Source organism: Petromyzon marinus, chromosome 30, assembly GCF_048934315.1.
Source record: "Petromyzon marinus isolate PM22_M1 ecotype Great Lakes invasive population chromosome 30, UKy_Petmar_22M1.pri1.0, whole genome shotgun sequence".
NCBI lineage: Eukaryota > Metazoa > Chordata > Hyperoartia > Petromyzontiformes > Petromyzontidae > Petromyzon > Petromyzon marinus.
The window spans coordinates 207,440-225,824 of NC_133696.1; the positions used below are offsets into that span (position 1 = coordinate 207,440).

The 18,385-nt window shown below is 42.2% G+C and overlaps 1 protein-coding gene across 3 annotated transcripts in view; it reads left to right on the forward strand.

The window, feature by feature from the left end:
• Positions 1 to 11,501: 11,501 nt before the first annotated feature.
• The window catches only part of TBK1 (TANK binding kinase 1), a 36,266-nt gene continuing 29,382 nt past the window's right edge, over positions 11,502 to 18,385 (forward strand). For 2 of the 3 annotated variants that reach the window (XM_032963099.2, XM_076070594.1), the window contains exons 1-2: positions 11,502 to 11,659; positions 16,766 to 16,880. In XM_032963099.2, coding sequence (XP_032818990.1) covers positions 16,794 to 16,880 — 87 coding nt within the window. In that variant the 5' untranslated portion in view covers positions 11,502 to 11,659; positions 16,766 to 16,793. The remainder of the gene's footprint in view (positions 11,660 to 16,765; positions 16,881 to 18,385) is intronic. The other variant, XM_032963100.2, reaches the window with a different exon arrangement.

Consider the following 18,385-nt stretch of genomic DNA (forward strand, 5'->3'; position numbering starts at 1 on the left):
AACAGATATATGATGCTGATGATGCCCTTTCCTCCTTCATTGCTTGGCGATCAGCGGGGAAATTTCCAGCAGTTCGAGGCACGCTACTCAATCCCTTTATGCCCGTTTCCCCGATCTGCAATGATAAAGCATGTTTTCTCTTAGCATAATAAATCACTGTGAAAGAAATGTCTTACATATGGGGAACAGAGTTAACGTGATACTAAATTAAACGATGATTGAGCACATTCGAACTCAATGTACAAAACCTTGGCACTGTCCTGAATTTTTTTTTATCGTCCTTTCATTTGTTGTCCTTCCCCCGCACCTCCGATTAGCATAGTTGGCTTAGTATGGTGCGAAAGAAGTTCAACATACATTTGTGAGACGTGTAAATAGGAACCTGTCTGAGTGGTGGGCCTGTGTTGGGGGCAAGTGCTGTTTGTAAGCACCAATTATGGCTGGCTTTAAAACACCATATACTCTAAACGTGCCCGATCTCGTCCGATCTGGAGAGCTAAGGAGAGTTTCAGTTTGGATAGTGCTCGTAAAGATGGATGACAAACATGTTCATGCAAAATGGGTGTTACGAAGCTACGCAGTGTGCAGTGGAAGGCAGTGAACCAAAATCCATTGTTGTACTCTACTTCTGTGTTCCCATATCTATGGTTCGCAACCCTTCACTAACCAACCAGTATGGTCAAATGACAGCTTTGCATGACTTGCACGAAGTGAGAAGGCTCTTGCCCAGCAGTGGATATATGTACATTTTCAGTATGTATGGTAAATAGAATACAGGACTAATGGTTGTAGACTGTCAGATTATGTACGCTGTTATGCCATTGTTTGTCTGCACGTTAACAAAGGTTATTGTCGCACCACTCTCGGTGGGATAAAAGCAGAAGTAACCACGGATCGATGAAGTCATGTTCGGTTTCGGATTAATCCGCGAGAGAAAGAAATTCTGATCCTCTTAAATTTCGTTTCTTATCGGCCTGATTTAGGGGCCATCCATAAATGACGTCACGCGACAGGCTATTTTGGACGATTTTTGACCCCCTTCGTCACACGGCGTCACAAAAAGTCAGACCCCCCCCTAAAATATGACGTCACAAAGCTCTGCCCCCCCCCCCCCCAAAAAATAAAACATGCTTCAAATCATATTCTTAGTTTTTTCGGTAAAGTCACGTTGAAGAGAAACAACAAAATATATATTTTGTTATTTTGTTGTTTCTCTTCAACGTGACTTTACCGAAAAAACTAAGAATATGAATTACTGCAGTCACGAAAGCTTTAAATCAAAATTTTTATGCTTCAAATCGCTTTCAACTATTGTCATTGTAGTGCGTATTTAATCTGGCGGTGCACTCTGATGTTGTAGGAGAAAACATTTATTAAAAAGTCTATTTATTTAAAGTTGCGCATTCTGATGTGACGTCACATTTCTCACCACCCCCCCCCCTCGTCACACATCGTCACAAATGTCTGACCCCCCCCCCCCCACCTAGGTGCGTGACGTCATTTATGGACGGCCCCTTACGGATACATTTTTTATGAATCCTAAAATCGGGAGCACATCCAGAGCACATATATAAACGTGTATACTTTTTATTGTGATGTATTCTCAAATATTTCTATAACATACAATGCCACTTTCGAAAAAAGTATGGATATTCGGAGAACCGTATATAGTGACTGTGACCAGTCCTGTAGTTTGGACTCCACACGCTTCATTAACCCACAATAAACAATTATTATATTTATCTAGCACAGTTGATTGGACACTGCAGGCCACGACTGTACCATTTAAAAGTATCTCGTACCGCCTCTGTCCACCAAGGAGCATAAATGGGTTCACCACAGTCGATCGGCAGGGCACGTGTGGTGGGGCAAAGTGTGGGTGCTCCCACCACTTTGAAGATGTCTGTCCAGCGTGGAAGAGTCGGCCTGTAGTAAGGCTCTCTAGAGCCTCCTCTAGTGGAGGCTTTTTTGCCAGCGGAGGCGTAAACGACCAATTGCAGAGTAGCACCTTCACCTTTTAACTTGACCAAATCAACTTTTAGCATTTTTAGGATTTAGTGGAACGGTTGACCAGCCAAGAGCCGGGTAACTAAACTAAGGAAACCTTTTGATGATTGTATGGATAGTGTGAGAAATGTTCCAAGCTACACAGTTGCCTGTTAACATATTTGCCCAGGTGAGTCTCAATGAACCTGCAAGTAAAATACTTTCTTATATATGTGAATGCTGGTACCATCACTAGTATATGCAGTACTATATATTATATCACACACATTGTCGCTGCTGGAGGAAGGCCTCCTCATGCCTGTCGGTCACAGTGGTTTGTTTTACCTTCACGCTAGACCATGCGGGTTACTGGGAGGAAGTGAGAGCAAGTTCGGGACCAGTTCAAATATAATTCACCACTTAATGTTAGCCGTGGCCAGAAACTGAAACTCAAGTCGCTGGGGTAATAGCAATGCATTATCTAAAAAGGCAAAATAAAAACAAATCACTATTCCAGTATATTGCTTCGTATTGTTGCAAAAAAGCATGTAGGCATCAACTTTGACCATTGTGTAACCATTTACAGCTTTGTAATGACTGCTGACGGCAAAATCAGCCTGTGCCAATTTGCTCCACAATTGGCACTGCCAAATGTTGACATTGAATGCCCATTGACCAAACTGTGCTTTTTAATTAAGACATTTTTTTACTTCTATTTGAATTTCTGATGCAGTCAGTCTTAATCTCACATACGAGTGGGATTCAAAAATAATCCTTCACCATGAAGGAATTAATTTGTAACAGTGAAACTCGGTACATGTGTGGCATAGTTTAAACTTAGGCATTCGCGTGGGATTAAAAGCCTTTATCCCTTTCTGCACAGGGAGCTGCAGTCATTCAAGTGTCAGGCAGAGGGGCTCCATGACTAGGCCAAATCTTTGCCTCACAGCCAAAAGCATTAATTAATATTCCACCATATCCACACAGCAGTCTAGGCTCAACAGAGCCTAGTCCAAGACAATCCGGATAGCTGGTGCCCATGTACACATGGACGTGTAGCCGATGGGTAGTGGAGATGTAAGGCAGAGTCTGATCTGAGTTCCAGGCTTTCGGACATCATCTGTAATGATGTCAGAAACTATAAGAAGATGAATACAACTATCGCAAGCCATTCGAATAAAAGCATTGCAAGTGAAACGATCACTCATCTGTAAAAGATCCGTAGTGTTGGCAAATATGTTACATGTGGAATTTATGCAATTTAACGCTGCACTCTTTTATGACTATGAAGTCTAAACATTGTCGGTGGAATTCTCTTTCAGTATGGTTCAAACATAGATTACTTTATAAAAAGACAGGTGGTTGCGTAGTGAAATAGTACATTTAATAGACTTACTTCTTCAAATCGATCATTATGAAACTTAGAATTCAGAATGCCACCACGTGACTTCTACCCACATGGATAAATGAGTCAACATCACCAAAATATTATCTTCAGATTCCTTATCTTGCTCTCAATTCAGTTGCTCTTCAAGATTATCCCCCACAATCTTAAAGGTCTTTGATGAAGTTATTTCTGACGACCTCTACTCCCTCATCTAACTATATCCCTTCATGTGCTCTCCACTCCAAGCGCTTTTGTGAACAATCTTCAGTGAACCTTCACTTCGTGAGAGAGAGGTTGCTCTTTCGCAGCTGCTGCCCCCATGAAATGTCCTTCCTCTGTCCGACTCATCCCCTTTTCAAGTCCAGGCTCACGATCTTCTTCTTTTCTTCTGCCTATGACTGTCTCTCTCTCTCTCTATGAAGGGTCTTTATTCACACTTCCAGCATATGTTGTCTCGGTCACCTTTCTCTCGCCTGCAGCACTGTAATCTGGTTCTCTCCCTGTGCCCAAAAACATTCACAAAAAAAGCTCTTCTTCAATCTCTTGAGAGGCACATGCTTCCCGATTTGTTCGTCTTTTTGAAATGCAGTCACGCTCACATGCTTTATGAAGCCAAAGTGGATTTCACTATATTGGCAAACTGTATTAGTTAATGGGAGATTATTCAGCTTTTTTGCAAGTGAGATGTTTAATCTTGATTTGAAGCTGTCGTGACTGCAGGAATCCATAATCTTTGGTTATTTCGGTAAATTCACGTAGTTAGAAACATAATAGATCATGACGTTTTGATCGCCACACAAGCAATCATATTCAGGTGGGAGAGAGAAAACCAACAATATCATCACTAATTCGACTTCTCTAATCGAACCAAGCAGCCCTCTCTAAAACCTTCGGCTGCTGGACCACCCAGATTTTATGGCCTTCCAAAAATCCATAAAGAAGGTGTAGTGGAGTACGAAGGTGCGTGGTGGAGGCGGCGTGATTGCATGATCACACAGACAGTACGGGTTCTCTTGGGTCAGCCTGTAGCGAAGGCGAAAACAGTGTGGGTCATGTTAGGACAGCCAGGTGCAAGGGCTGAGATGATGAGGTAACGGTTGGGCCAATTAAGCCAGAGGACCAGCAACGGCGGTGATTGACTGGGGCTGTTGTCAAGGGCGAGGAGGCGTCGAGATGTCTGGAGGCAGGCAGGTGTTTGAGGACGCGAAGCGTGGGGAGGCACGAGGGCCAATTAATTAGGGGTAATGAGAATTGAGATAAATTGGGGAGACACACAGAGAGCGGGGAGTTGGAGTTGGGAGCTGGACGAGGCAAGACGTGGAGTTGGGAGAACTTGGAGTCAACAGGGGGAATTGAAGTGTGGAGAGTTAAGAGACAGAGTTTGGAAGACAGAGTTGAGAGACAGAGTTGAGAGACAGAGTTTGAAGGAGAGAGCGTAGCGATAGCGAAGCTGAACAAAGACGACGTATTCATATTCTTAGTTTTTTCGGTAAAGTCACGTTGAAGAGAATAGCGATAGCGAAGCTGAATAAAGATGAAGTAGTTAGCAATGGAGTGAGCATAGCGATAGCGGAGCTGAAGAAGAGAATAGCCAGCAGTGGAGTGAGCATAGCGATAGCGGAGCTGAAGAGAATAGCCAGCAGTGGAGTGAGCATAGCGATAGCGGAGCTGAAGAAGAGAATAGCCAGCAGTGGAGTGAGCATAGCGATAGCGGAGCTTAAGAGAATAGCCAGCAGTGGAGTGAGCATAGCGATAGCGGAACTGAAGAATAGAATAGCCAGCAGTGGAGTGAGCATAGCGATAGCGGAGCTTAAGAGAATAGCCAGCAGTGGAGTGAGCATAGCGATAGCGGAGCTGAAGAGGATAGCCAGCAGTGGAGTGAGCGTAGTGATAGCGGAGCTGGAGACGCTGCGTGCGGAGTTGCTGAATGCCGAGTTGCTGAGCGCGGAGTTGCTGAGCGCGGAGAGTGGAGAGACAAAGGTGGCAAGCGAGTCGAGTGAAGCACGGCGAGCGAGCCGTGGCGACCTGGATATTGTGGAATGTGGAGGACATCATGAGAATTGTAAATAGAGCAGCGTTCGAAGAAAGACTGAAGTTGTCCGAGTGAAATCGAACACTACAAAGGTACCCCGCTCCGTCCTATCGTCTCCACCATTAACTCACCCACCTACAAACTGGCTCGATTTCTGTCTGAGACCCTGCTTCCTTTCACGGGCAAGACCACCTCAGCTGTACTTAACTCAGAACACTTGGTTTTTCTAATCAAGGACATCTCAATGTCTCCAGATGATTTGCTTGTCAGTTTCGATGTAGTCTCCCTGTTCACCAAGGTACCAGTACCTGACACCATTGCAATCATTAAAGACTTGGTCCAACAGGGACTGAATCCTGATGTACCAACTTTGGTGAGGCACTGCCTTACCAACACTTACTTCACCTGGAATGGTACATTCTACAAACAAAATGAAGGTACCCCTATGGGTTCTCCCTTATCGCCAGTGGTAGCAAATGTTTTTATAGAGAAATTTGAGACATGCCATCCAGACATCCACCCTACATCCCTCCTTGTGGAAGAGATACATAGATGACATGTTCGTCATCTGGCCATATGGCCTGTCAGCACTGAACCAATTTTTCAACCACATCAATTTCATACACCCGTCTATCAAATTCACCATGGAAGTGGAAAATGATGGCAAGCTACCATTCCTGAATGTTTTGATCGAGAAGAGACCTGATGGCTCGTTGGGACACTGTCTACAGAACAGCCACCCATACGGATTCGTATCTAAAGCCTGACTCCCACCACCATCCAGCCCAGAAGAATTCCCTCATAAAAACACTATACCATAGGGCCCATTGCATCTCCGACCAGCACCACCTATCCAGTGAACTGGAGCATGTACGCCAAGTGCTCAAGATGAATGGATATTCGGACCACACAATCCGCAAAGCTGTATCTCCAACCATTGGTAGAGAACCATCTGAGGACCCAATCAAAACCATCACCTTGCCATACAAAGCAGGGGTTACCAAAAATATTTCTAAAATCTTGAACAAACACAAGATTCAGGTTCGATTCAACACAGTACACAAAATCCGTGACCTGATCCCATCTGTGAACGATGTGATTCCTGACATGCAATACCCTGGTGTCTACAAACTAAATTGTGTCTGCGGTAGCAGTTACATTGGGGAAACGAAACGACATGTCTCGGACCGTGTTCGCGAACATAAGGCAGATTTGAAACACGGCAGAACCAATACCTCTGCCATGGCTGATCAATGCTTGAACGCGGTGGGCTCACACGACATTTTTTTTCCTAGACAAAGGTACTCTGCAAACCTTTGGGCTACCATCAAAGATTTGTTCATGAAGCCATTCAGATATATAAACACGGACATAACTTCAAACGAGAAGATGGGTACAAATTGAGCAATCATTGGAAGGACGTTATTTACTAGGTAAAATCTTAACTGGTTGTTGATGTTTCCATCCTACCTGTCATTGTCAGCAGTTATTTCCGACTCTCTGAGTTACATTACCAATTAACATTACCAAGTTAAATGTCTTTACATTAACGGGCTAAATATCTCACGAACAAAGCCAAGGTTGACCCTTTCCCTCGATGTGGCGGTGGCTGACTACAACTGGCTGTGATGTTGTGTGTGTCTCTCTCTCTCTGTGTCTCTTTGTGTGTGTGTCTCTCGGTTTGTGTGTGTATCTCTCTGTGTGTCTCCCTATATCTCTCTTGTGTCTCTGTGTGTATATGTGTTTCTCTCTCTGTGTCACTTTGTGTGTTTGTCTCTCTGTGTGTGGGTATGTCTTTCTGTGTGTGTCTCTCTCTCTGGGTGTGTCCCTCTGTGTGTGTCTCTGTGTGTATATCTAGGTGTGTCTCTCTCTGTGTGTTGGTGTGCCTCTCAGTGTGTGTCTCTCTCTCTTTCCCTCGATGTGTTGTTGTCCCCCGTTTGTTTCCCTCGTTGTCTAACGAGCTGGATGTCTCACGAGCACAGCCACCGTTGCGTTGGTTTGTTTACATTGACATGCTATTCTCTCACAAAACAATGGCCACCTCCTCAGCTCTCGCATCAACTACACCCCCCCCCCCCCATCTCGGTTCCCATCTTTGGATTCCCCACTCGCTGAGGCACAATCTCGAGCCCCCACCCTCATGCCCGATGCGGCAACCCCCCCCCCTTCCCCCCTCTCGGTTCTCTAGATATCAGGACTTGTTATAGATCAAGACTTGTTCTAGATCAGGACTTGTTATAGATCACGACTTGTTCTATATATCAGGACTTGTTATAGATCAGGACTTGTTCTATAGATCAGGACTTGTTATAGATCAGGACTTGTTCTATATATCAGGACTTGTTATAGATCACGACGTGTTATAGATCAGGACTTGTTATAGATCACGACTTGTTATAGATCACGACTTGTTATAGATCAGGACTTGTTATAGATCAGGATTTGTTATAGGACTTGTTATAGATCACGACGTGTTATAGATCAGGACTTGTTATAGATCACGACTTGTTATAGATCACGACTTGTTATAGATCGGGACTTGTTATAGATCGGGACTTGTTATAGATCAGGACTTGTTATAGATCACGAGTTGTTCTATAGATCACAAGTTCTATAGATCAGGACTTGTTATAGATCAGGACTTGTTCTATATATCAGGACTTGTTATAGATCACGACTTGTTATAGATCAAGACTTGTTATAGATCAGGATTTGTTCTGTATATCAGGATTTGTTCTATATATCAGGACTTGTTCTATATATCAGGACTTGTTCTATATATCAGGACTTGTTATATATCAGGACTTGTTATAGATCAGGACTTGGTATATATCAGGACTTGTTATAGATCAGGACTTGTTATAGATCAGGACTTGTTCTATATATCAGAACTTGTTATAGATCATGACTTGTTATAGATCAGGATTTGTTATAGATCAGGACTTGTTATAGATCACGACGTGTTATAGATCAGGACTTGTTATAGATCAGGACTTGTTATAGATCACGACGTGTTATAGATCAGGATTTGTTATAGATCAGGACTTGTTATAGATCAGGACTTGTTATAGATCAGGACTTGTTATAGATCAGGACTTGGTATATATCAGGACTTGTTATAGATCAGGACTTGTTATAGATCAGGACTTGTTCTATATATCAGAACTTGTTATAGATCACGACGTGTTATAGATCAGGATTTGTTATAGATCAGGACTTGTTATAGATCAGGACTTGTTATAGATCACGACTTGGTATAGATCAGGACTTGTTATAGATCACGACTTGTTATATATCAGGACTTGTTATAGATCATGACGTGTTATAGATCAGGACTTGTTCTATATATCAGGACTTGTTATAGATCAGGACTTGTTATAGATCACGACGTGTTATAGATCAGGATTTGTTATAGATCAGGACTTGTTATAGATCAGGACTTGTTATAGATCAGGACTTGTTATAGATCAGGACTTGGTATATATCAGGACTTGTTATAGATCAGGACTTGTTATAGATCAGGACTTGTTCTATATATCAGAACTTGTTATAGATCACGACTTGTTATAGATCAGGACTTGTTATAGATCACGACGTGTTATAGATCAGGATTTGTTATAGATCAGGACTTGTTATAGATCAGGACTTGTTATAGATCACGACTTGGTATAGATCAGGACTTGTTATAGATCACGACTTGTTATATATCAGGACTTGTTATAGATCACGACGTGTTATAGATCAGGACTTGTTCTATATATCAGGACTTGTTATAGATCAGGACTTGTTATAGATCACGACGTGTTATAGATCAGGATTTGTTATAGATCAGGACTTGTTATAGATCACGACGTGTTATAGATCAGGATTTGTTATAGATCACGACTTGTTATAGATCAGGACTTGTTATAGATCACGACTTGTTTCAGCAGCCGATTTCTCTCTCCCACCTGAAGACGATTGCTTGTGTGCCATCGAAACGTCATGATCTATTATTTTTTTTACCTACGTGACTTGACCGAAATAACCAATGAGATGTTTTTGTTTTTTTGTTTACTTGTTACACGGATGTTGTTTACTTCGTGGGTGGCTATTATATATAACAATTCATTTGGATTATGAGACCTCCTTTGCCAGTAACAAGATATAGTAATAGGTTTTACCCTTTTGAGTTGTACGTCTTTTGTTGTCTTCTAGTTCAACACCAGTGGAGACTAGGCTCTAAGAAAAGCCGTCTCGGGTGTGGACCAATCAAATTCAAGGACAGTGCATATCATTATCAGAGTTGTCTCTTTTTGTTTGCATTTTGACTGCTTGTGTTGTGGTTATTGCAAACATGATCCCTTGTATAAAGGTGTCAGGTTTTGTGCCAGTTAAAAGGGTAAAACATTACTAATTAATTTGGAGTTACATGTGTATTACAGTATTAGTATGTATCACTCGTTCATAAAGCCTGTCTTCGCCAGGCAAAAGTTTTCAATAAATATAATAATTAACCTGATATTATTTCAGATTTTTATCTACGATCAGACACGAACTAGTCCAAAAATGTGTATTATTCGGCTCAATTTAAAGATTCCGTTTTTTTATTCGAAAGAACAAAAAATAGCTTAATACTCTGAGGGGAAGTTCCTATCTTGTACCATTTTGGAATTATTCAGGTTTGAATCTGAAATATCGAAAAAACAATAAAAGATAGAACAAATAGCCAGAAAAAACAATGGTCCTCGCTTTAATTTTATTCGCCGTTTAACGCTCTATCAAACGAAACAATCCAGCAATCTGAAATTTTGAACGGTTTCTGAATGACACAAACAAACATATTTAGGGGTCGTCCATAAATGACGTCACGCAATTTTGGACGATTTTTGACCCCCCCCCCCCTTGTCACACGGCGTCACAAAAAGTCAGACCCCCCCTAAAATATGACGTCACAAAGCTCTGCCCCCCCCCCCAAAAATATATATATAAAACATACTTCAAATCGCTTTAAACTATTGTCATTGCAGTGCGTATTTAATATGCCGCTGCACTCTGATGTTGTAGTAGAAAACATTTCGTAAAAAGTATATTTAATTAAGTAGAACGTGTTGTCTATATTTAAAGTTGCGCATATTGATGTGACGTCACATTTCTCAACCCCCCCCCCTCGTCACACAGCGTCATAAATATCTGACCCCCCCCCCCGGTGCGTGACGTCATTTACGGACGGCTCCTTATGGGGCACTTCAAAATACAGATTTGGGAGGCCTTAAAATGAAAAATTTCGAATTTTTATTTTTACCGTTTTTGTGACCTAAAAGCTACATAATGTACCACATTTCAGCTTTATATGTTGTCGGGAAGTACCGTAGAGGTTTTTGAGACGTACACATTAAGAGGGGGGAATTCCTTGCATGATTCAGCTTTAACGATACATCCTTGACTTTAGTCAGACAACACAACAGTTGCGTCTAATTCCCCAAACGATTGGACAATGACTGTGTGTGTCTGCTCATGCAAGTGTGGCGGTCTTCCCCCCTTCACTGGTTGGCGGAGCTGAGCTGGAAATTCCGCATTCCTGTGCCTCCCCGTGTGTAAACGTTAACATGTCGTTTCGGCCACTTTAGTTTTTCAGGGCACATCCTCAAATGTCATAATCTAACAGGTCACCATCTTACAAAGATTCTCCGTGTACAGTATATAGCCTTAACAGACTGTAGGGGCAAGTGCCGGCAGCGAGCACCTATGAAGGCCGGCACGGCACACGAGGGCGTGGGTGGCCAGCACCACGCTCGGCCGCCTTTGTCTCCCCAGTGGAGATGTTTACACACCGCACCAGCTACTCATTAAGACTGAGTCTACCTAGGGAAGGCCCAGGACCGGTTCAGATCATTGTCAAAGGTGTTGGCCGTGAGCGGAAATCGAACTCCAATAGTCACAGCCCCTACGGACTAAAGTCCGATAGTCTCACAAGTTATCCAAGGCACCACGCTACTTACATATGCTACGCTTTATAGGCATAGCAGCGATGAGCAAAACGAGAGCGCGCACGTGATTGGCTGCTCATCCGCCCCTCGGCGTTTTTCCCACCAATGGGAGGCCGTGAGACGGAAGGGGCCGCCCGGGCGCCGCCTATGGAGGGTGCGGAATGCAAAGAGCGGCGCTCAGTCGTGAAACAGAAACCTCCTCGTTGTGCGCTCTATGTGTGGTCGTGGTGGCGACGAGGCGAAGGATCGTCTCTTGCCTTTGTGGACGACGACCAGCGGACTCACGTAAGTAAGCGGCAACGCTAAACGCGAGGGAGTCACGTTAGGGAAGAGTGCCGCGACTGCCGCTGTTGGGAGGTGGAAATGATTCCGCATTGTGGCCTAGCACCGCGAGTTGCTCACCCACCTAGGATGGATGACCGCGCCATGTCTGCTCGGCTTGGCCTGGGCGCCCGGACCGGTCCCCCTCGATGGGCTCCCGACAGATTTTCTTTGTCGTTTTTAATCTGAAGCGTGCTGTGTTTGTTTATGATGACGTCTAGATATATAAATGTGGTTTTCTTTGTTTGTGATAGGATTTGGACTCTTAAGCAGAGCCTGTTGTCTGCTGTGCTATGATGGGACAATGCATTACGGTAGTTAAACTACTTTGTGCAACATGGTACAGTTTGGATTTATCAGCATGGATTTCTAACAGCATATAAAGGCGACCACATCGCAGAGTGATGTGAAAATCGAAGAGACTTGTCCATGTGGAGAGTTTGCCGAGCGATACATTTGAGATGTTGGTGTTTTTGAAAGGTCTTTAGAAATAAACACTGTGCTACAGTCCATACAGTGAACTGACAGGTCACGGTATGGTAGCAGTGCGAATGAAGACACTTGACAGGGAGAGGCAGTTCTAGGCAGAAGAAGCGAGAATGATGACATTCAGCCTGGAGTAAGGGCTAAGCAATAAGGATGGCGAGAGGGAGGAAGGCGATTGCAGACAGTGGTAGCAGCAGTGGAGGAAGTGACCTCCCACCGAGCAAATGTTTGACAGAAGACCTTTGTTGCTGGGGCTAGAGGAGGGTTGGAGTGGCTTTTGTTGCTGGGGCTAGAGGAAGGTTGGAGTGGTCTTTGTTGCTGGGGCTAGAGGAGGGTTGGAGTGGCATTTGTTGCTGGGGCTAGAGGAAGGTTGGAGTGGCCTTTGTTGCTGGGGCTAGATGAGGGTTGGAGTGGCATTTATTGCTGGGGCTAGAGGAAGGTTGGAGTGGCCTTTGTTGCTGGGGCTAGAGGAGGGTTGGAGTGGTCTTTGTTGCTGGGGCTAGAGGAAGGTTGGAGTGGCCTTTGTTGCTGGGGCGAGAGGAAGGTTGGAGTGGTCTTTGTTGCTGGGGCTAGAGGAGGGTTGGAGTCGCCTTGGTTTCAAGGTCCAGTAAGAATACTGTGCACTGTGTAATATTTGCATCAGGTCGTGGTGTACGCGCTGTGTTTACTGCTGCGAAACGAAAGCAGATGTGCAATGTGGAGGCTCAAACGTCAACAATATAATATTTTTTATAGTACACTATTGCAGACGATAATGATAATGCACAGTGCTGTAGAGTGTATAATATATACCATAGTGTTGCTTTCACCCAGCCTCTGTGTGTGTCACAGTCTACTTGAGTAATTAAACTAGGTACACTAGTTTATCTTGCTACAATATTTAAATAAACTACAGTTAGATTTCTAACGATTGGCGGTTGTGCGCTTTATCGGGGTCGGTGTGAGTGAGAGACCTGCTTTGTATGACTATTGACACCGAGCACAGGTTTATGTTGTGTTCTTTCCGGAGCGATCCATAAGCAGTACTACGTTTTACAGTATATATTAATAAAACAAATATGTACAGTAAGGAAGTGATCACGTTTGATTTGTTGGTGTTAAGTGACTTCCTGGTGTAGTTCACTTCCTGGTGCCCGGACTGCTGCTCGCGTTACAATATGACTTGAGATTTTGACTTAAAACTTTCGTGACTGCAGGAATTAATATTCTTGGTGCCAGTGCGCTCACTGAGGTTAAGAACCAGGCCACAGTCTACATTATAGACTGCCAGTACACGCACCCAGCTTAATAACCAGGCTACAGTCTACATTATAGACTGCCAGTACACTCACCCAGCTTAATAACCAGGCTACAGTCTACATTATAGACTGCCAGTACACTCACCAAACTTAATAACCAGGCTACAGTCTACATTATAGACTGGCAGTACACTCACCCAGCTTAATAACCAGGCCACAATCTACATTATAGACTGCCAGTACACGCACCCAGCTTAATAACCAGGCCACAGTCTACATTATAGACTGCCAGTACACGCACCCAGCTTAAGAACCAGGCTACAGTCTACATTATAGACTGCCAGTACACGCACCCAGCTTAATAACCAGGCTACAGTCTACATTATAGACTGCCAGTACACGCACCCAGCTTAATAACCACGCCACAGTATACATTATAGACTGCCAGTACACGCACCCAGCTTAACCAGGCTACAGTCTACATTACAGACTGCCAGTACACTCACCCAGCTTAATAACCAGGCCACAGTCTACATTATAGACTGCCAGTACACGCACCCAGCTTAATAACCAGGCCACAGTCTACATTATAGACTGCCAGTACACGCACCCAGCTTAATAACCAGGCTACAGTCTACATTATAGACTGCCACTACACGCACCCAGCTTAATAACCAGGCTACAGTCTACATTATAGACTGCCACTACACGCACCCAGCTTAATAACCAGGCTACAGTCTACATTATAGACTGCCACTACACGCACCCAGCTTAATAACCAGGCCACAGTCTACATTATAGACTGCCAGTACACGCACCCAGCTTAATAACCAGGCCACAGTCTACATTATAGACTGCCAGTACACGCACCCAGCTTAATAACCAGGCCACAGTCTACATTATAGACTGCCAGTACACGCACCCAGCTTAACCAGGCTACAGTCTACATTACAGACTGCCAGTACACTCACCCAGCTTAATAACCAGGCCACAGTCTACATTATAGACTGCCAGTACACGCACCCAGCTTAATAACCAGGCCACAGTCTACATTATAGACTGCCAGTACACGCACCCAGCTTAATAACCAGGCTACAGTCTACATTATAGACTGCCACTACACGCACCCAGATTAATAACCAGGCTACAGTCTACATTATAGACTGCCAGTACACGCACCCAGCTTAATAACCAGGCTACAGTCTACATTATAGACTGCCAGTATACTCACTTCGATTAAAAACCAAGCTACAATCTACATAATTATTTTTTTATTCACTTTCTTTTTATTTTCTATCTACGTGACTTTACCGAAAGAACCAAGAATATGAATATGACTTTACATCAATTACCCCGTTGCTGGTAAACTATGCCTCATACCTCCGTGACTTTGCTGACGTGTGTTTTTGTGTTCAAGCAATGTTTATGGGCTGCGTGAATGTAATCAGGGCTGTGCCACCATACAGATTAAGCCAGTTGCGAAACTAGTTTAATGTTTTGTGGAAGCAAAGTTTGAAAACACTTTACTATATTGCATAGTTACGTGGTCTTTTGTAGTTTACATTTTGGTACTTAATTAAACCCAGGTCTCATTAAAAAAAGTGATTGCTGGTCGTCTCAATGGTTTATAAATACTGTAGTGGTAATTTGTTCATCAGTATTTTTGTGTTATTGACATAAAGATATCTCATATGTAGTTATTTTGGAGGGGAAGCTCTTATCGTCATAACCTTTCTTATACAGCAGCTTCTTTCATTTCAAGGCCCGCGGGCCAGTTGCCTTCAGTGCGGCCTTGAGTGCGGCCCATGACGTGTGACCTACCCACAATACACCACCAGGGAAAACATCCCCCATCATCATCATGGTGCTGCTGTCAAACCAAATAGTTTAAAATGTGTGGCGGCCCTCACACTGATGATGTCTCATCGGCGAAAGTGGCCCCCCTCTGAAAATTAGTGAAGAACATTGTTATAGAATATTAGAAGATGGTTCATAGAGTCTTTTTGAATCGCCCTTGAAATGTTTTCCCACTCTTAAGAGTAGAAGGGCCATTGCCAGAAATATTACATTAGTGCAAACGTTACAGTATTTCATTTAATAAGAGGGTTAATTTTGGCTCTGTTAAAGTACAGTATTTTGAGAATGTTATTATATATCTCAAATGCAATTTCTGACAATTGAATAGGTTGTGTGTGTGCGTCTTAAAGTCGCTTCTCAAAAGTCAATTGGGCATCCCTCGATATACGGAATGGATACGTGAGTGAGAAGTTCTTAGCAAAGTGAAATTCCGTTCATTGATCCTTTTTCCCCATTGACTTCCATTCTATGTATTAAAAAAAAATCAGGCCCCAAAAAGTAATCAAATGACACATAATGCAGCAAACTTTGTTTTAGCACAACTAATGGAAAATCTATAAAATTATTTATTATAATTAATGAAATAAAAATACTGTACAGCGCTTAACATGAACTGGTGATGGCCGTGTGAACAGTATGCAATGCATGATGGGACAAACCACAGACCATGCATTGTTAGATTTTTTTCCCGCAAATATTTAAAATGTAGAGATTCCGTAAGTGCGAATGTAACGTTACATATATAAAATTCTTTCACGAAATTCTAAGTTACGTTATAGCGAAATTCTGCATATTAAGTTGCCGTGTAATGATGGATGATTTGTAAAGTAGTATCTGCCCATGTACTCGTATTGTGTTATCTGATATGATTCCGTCCTGTCGTTTCACTGCTTTAAATTTTGATTGTTTTTATGCCACAGTGTACTTGACTTGCATTAACTGTTAATAACTTAACTAAGATTCTCCGCAGCCTGCAATAATGTGAATTTGCAAATAAATTAGAATTGCCTCTCAACTAGCAATGTGAATTGTTTAGGTTTCCTGATTATTGACATTAAAATACAAAACGTAACACCATCCATTGCTGTATAATGTGATATATTCATAATAATCAATTTTAAAGTTAGTAATGGAACAAATTACCATTCTTGTTTTTACTCTTATCAATACTATCATTGTTTGTATTGAAAAATGTATCATATTTTCATTCCTCCCATTGCTGCACAAAATTACATCCTTTGCCGTTAAAATTTACAAATCAGCTAGTGAAAACAAAAGCTGTGTACATGCATTGTGGGCTTCTTATCAAAGATCAACGTTATCGTGCAGTTTTTCATGGGGCTGTGTGTTTAGTTGCTCTTAAACTCGCAAGTATTTATTGTAATGTATGCATATTTAAGGGAGGTTGGCAGGCCATGAATAATCACACATTGAAATCTTTCCCTTCTACCCACTTAATTACGTCCTCCCTTGCCTGAAAAACCCACAGCAGCTGAACAGGTGGTCCGTGACGCAAAATGCAGAGCACGGCCAACTACCTGTGGTGGACCAATGACGTTCTGGGACAGGGAGCCACAGGCAGCGTGTACCGTGGCAGGAACAAGGTTGGTTCCACACTTATTTATCCATGAAACCTACACTCATTCATATGACTGTTTCAGGAGGGTCTTACGTTGGGTTTTTATATTAAGATGTGTTCCGCCAATGATTGAGTGTTTTTACAAGTGGGAGGCACCTGGATAAAATCCCCCTACAGATGGAAACAGATGGCTTTCGTCCACTTGCTGCTCTGCCTTTTCCTGTCAAGCCAGGATATGGCACCTCTGTCTTCCACATACTCTGCCAGGGCAAAATCCTACCACCCTTAAGATATTTAAACCCTCCCACATCTTAAATCAATATGATTTTCTTTTTGGTTATCAATATGTCCTACATATTAATTCTGAAAGTTAATTTTATAACATGCTAATTAACTTATCCTTTAAAATAGTATATATTTTATAACATTTACATCCAAATCTATACAACATAAAAGGATTACAGCTAGCTTACTTGCTTAAGGTCATGTAGTTTGGAATTAATGCATTTTCTAATTGTGTTTGCGTTAAAAGCGTAGTCGGCAAGTTATCTACGCCAGGGTTGTTTGTTTCTTTCCCAGAGCTTCCCTAAAGCCTCCTGTAGATCAATTCAGCCTAAAATAAATGTTATGCCAATATCCGAGTTAAGGACACATGTCTCTTAATAGGTGCTCACGAACACCACATTTTTCAAGAGTCTGCCATGGTGATTGGCCAGATATTGCTCATATGTATTCATTCTGTAATTAATTTATGAGTTGTGTTTAGGTAATTTAGTGCTATATATTTAAGTTGAATAACAAATATTAATTCCTGAACTTGTACAAACATCCCAATGCATGACCTTACTAAAAATAATGTTTAAATGTTAAAGATATTCCAAGACTTTCTTGGATTAATAAATTACAGTTTTACTTGAAGTAAATGCCAATAGCATCGTTCAGTCACTGAAATAGATGACATTTAAATCTATAGGTCTTCCAGATCTAAATTATTTCATAGAAGTTGATTATTAAAGTAAACTTTGAACCGATATTGGACTCTATTGAATGTCATATTCAAGATTTGGACCTGTTAACATTTTTACGAGGTAGCTCCATGCTCGAGATAAGAACAGAGTACAAAGTTGGTACCAAAGCTTGATTTACACCAATCCATTGTACAAATATTCACCAAAGCAGAACACTAATTGCCAACATATAAATGTAATACTGTGTAAAGTAGTTGCTATTGATTGCATAATTTGAATTATGATGATTTAGTTCATTTGTATTCCATTTTTTGCCTTAATGCATTTCATTACGAGTACTTAATTATATAGATCGACAGTGACTGCGTTTTGGGGAGACCGGCCTGTGTTGTGAGAATGGAATACTCACCACTGGTTTAGGGTCTCAATTTAGAAACGAGTGCTGTGCTCATTTGAGCAGGGAGGCCCTCTTAACACTCACTCATAAATTCTTATTCATAGGTCACATTGCTGGAAAGATTCAGAAGGTTAAAGACAGTCCAGAGATTTCCTGCTTAAATTA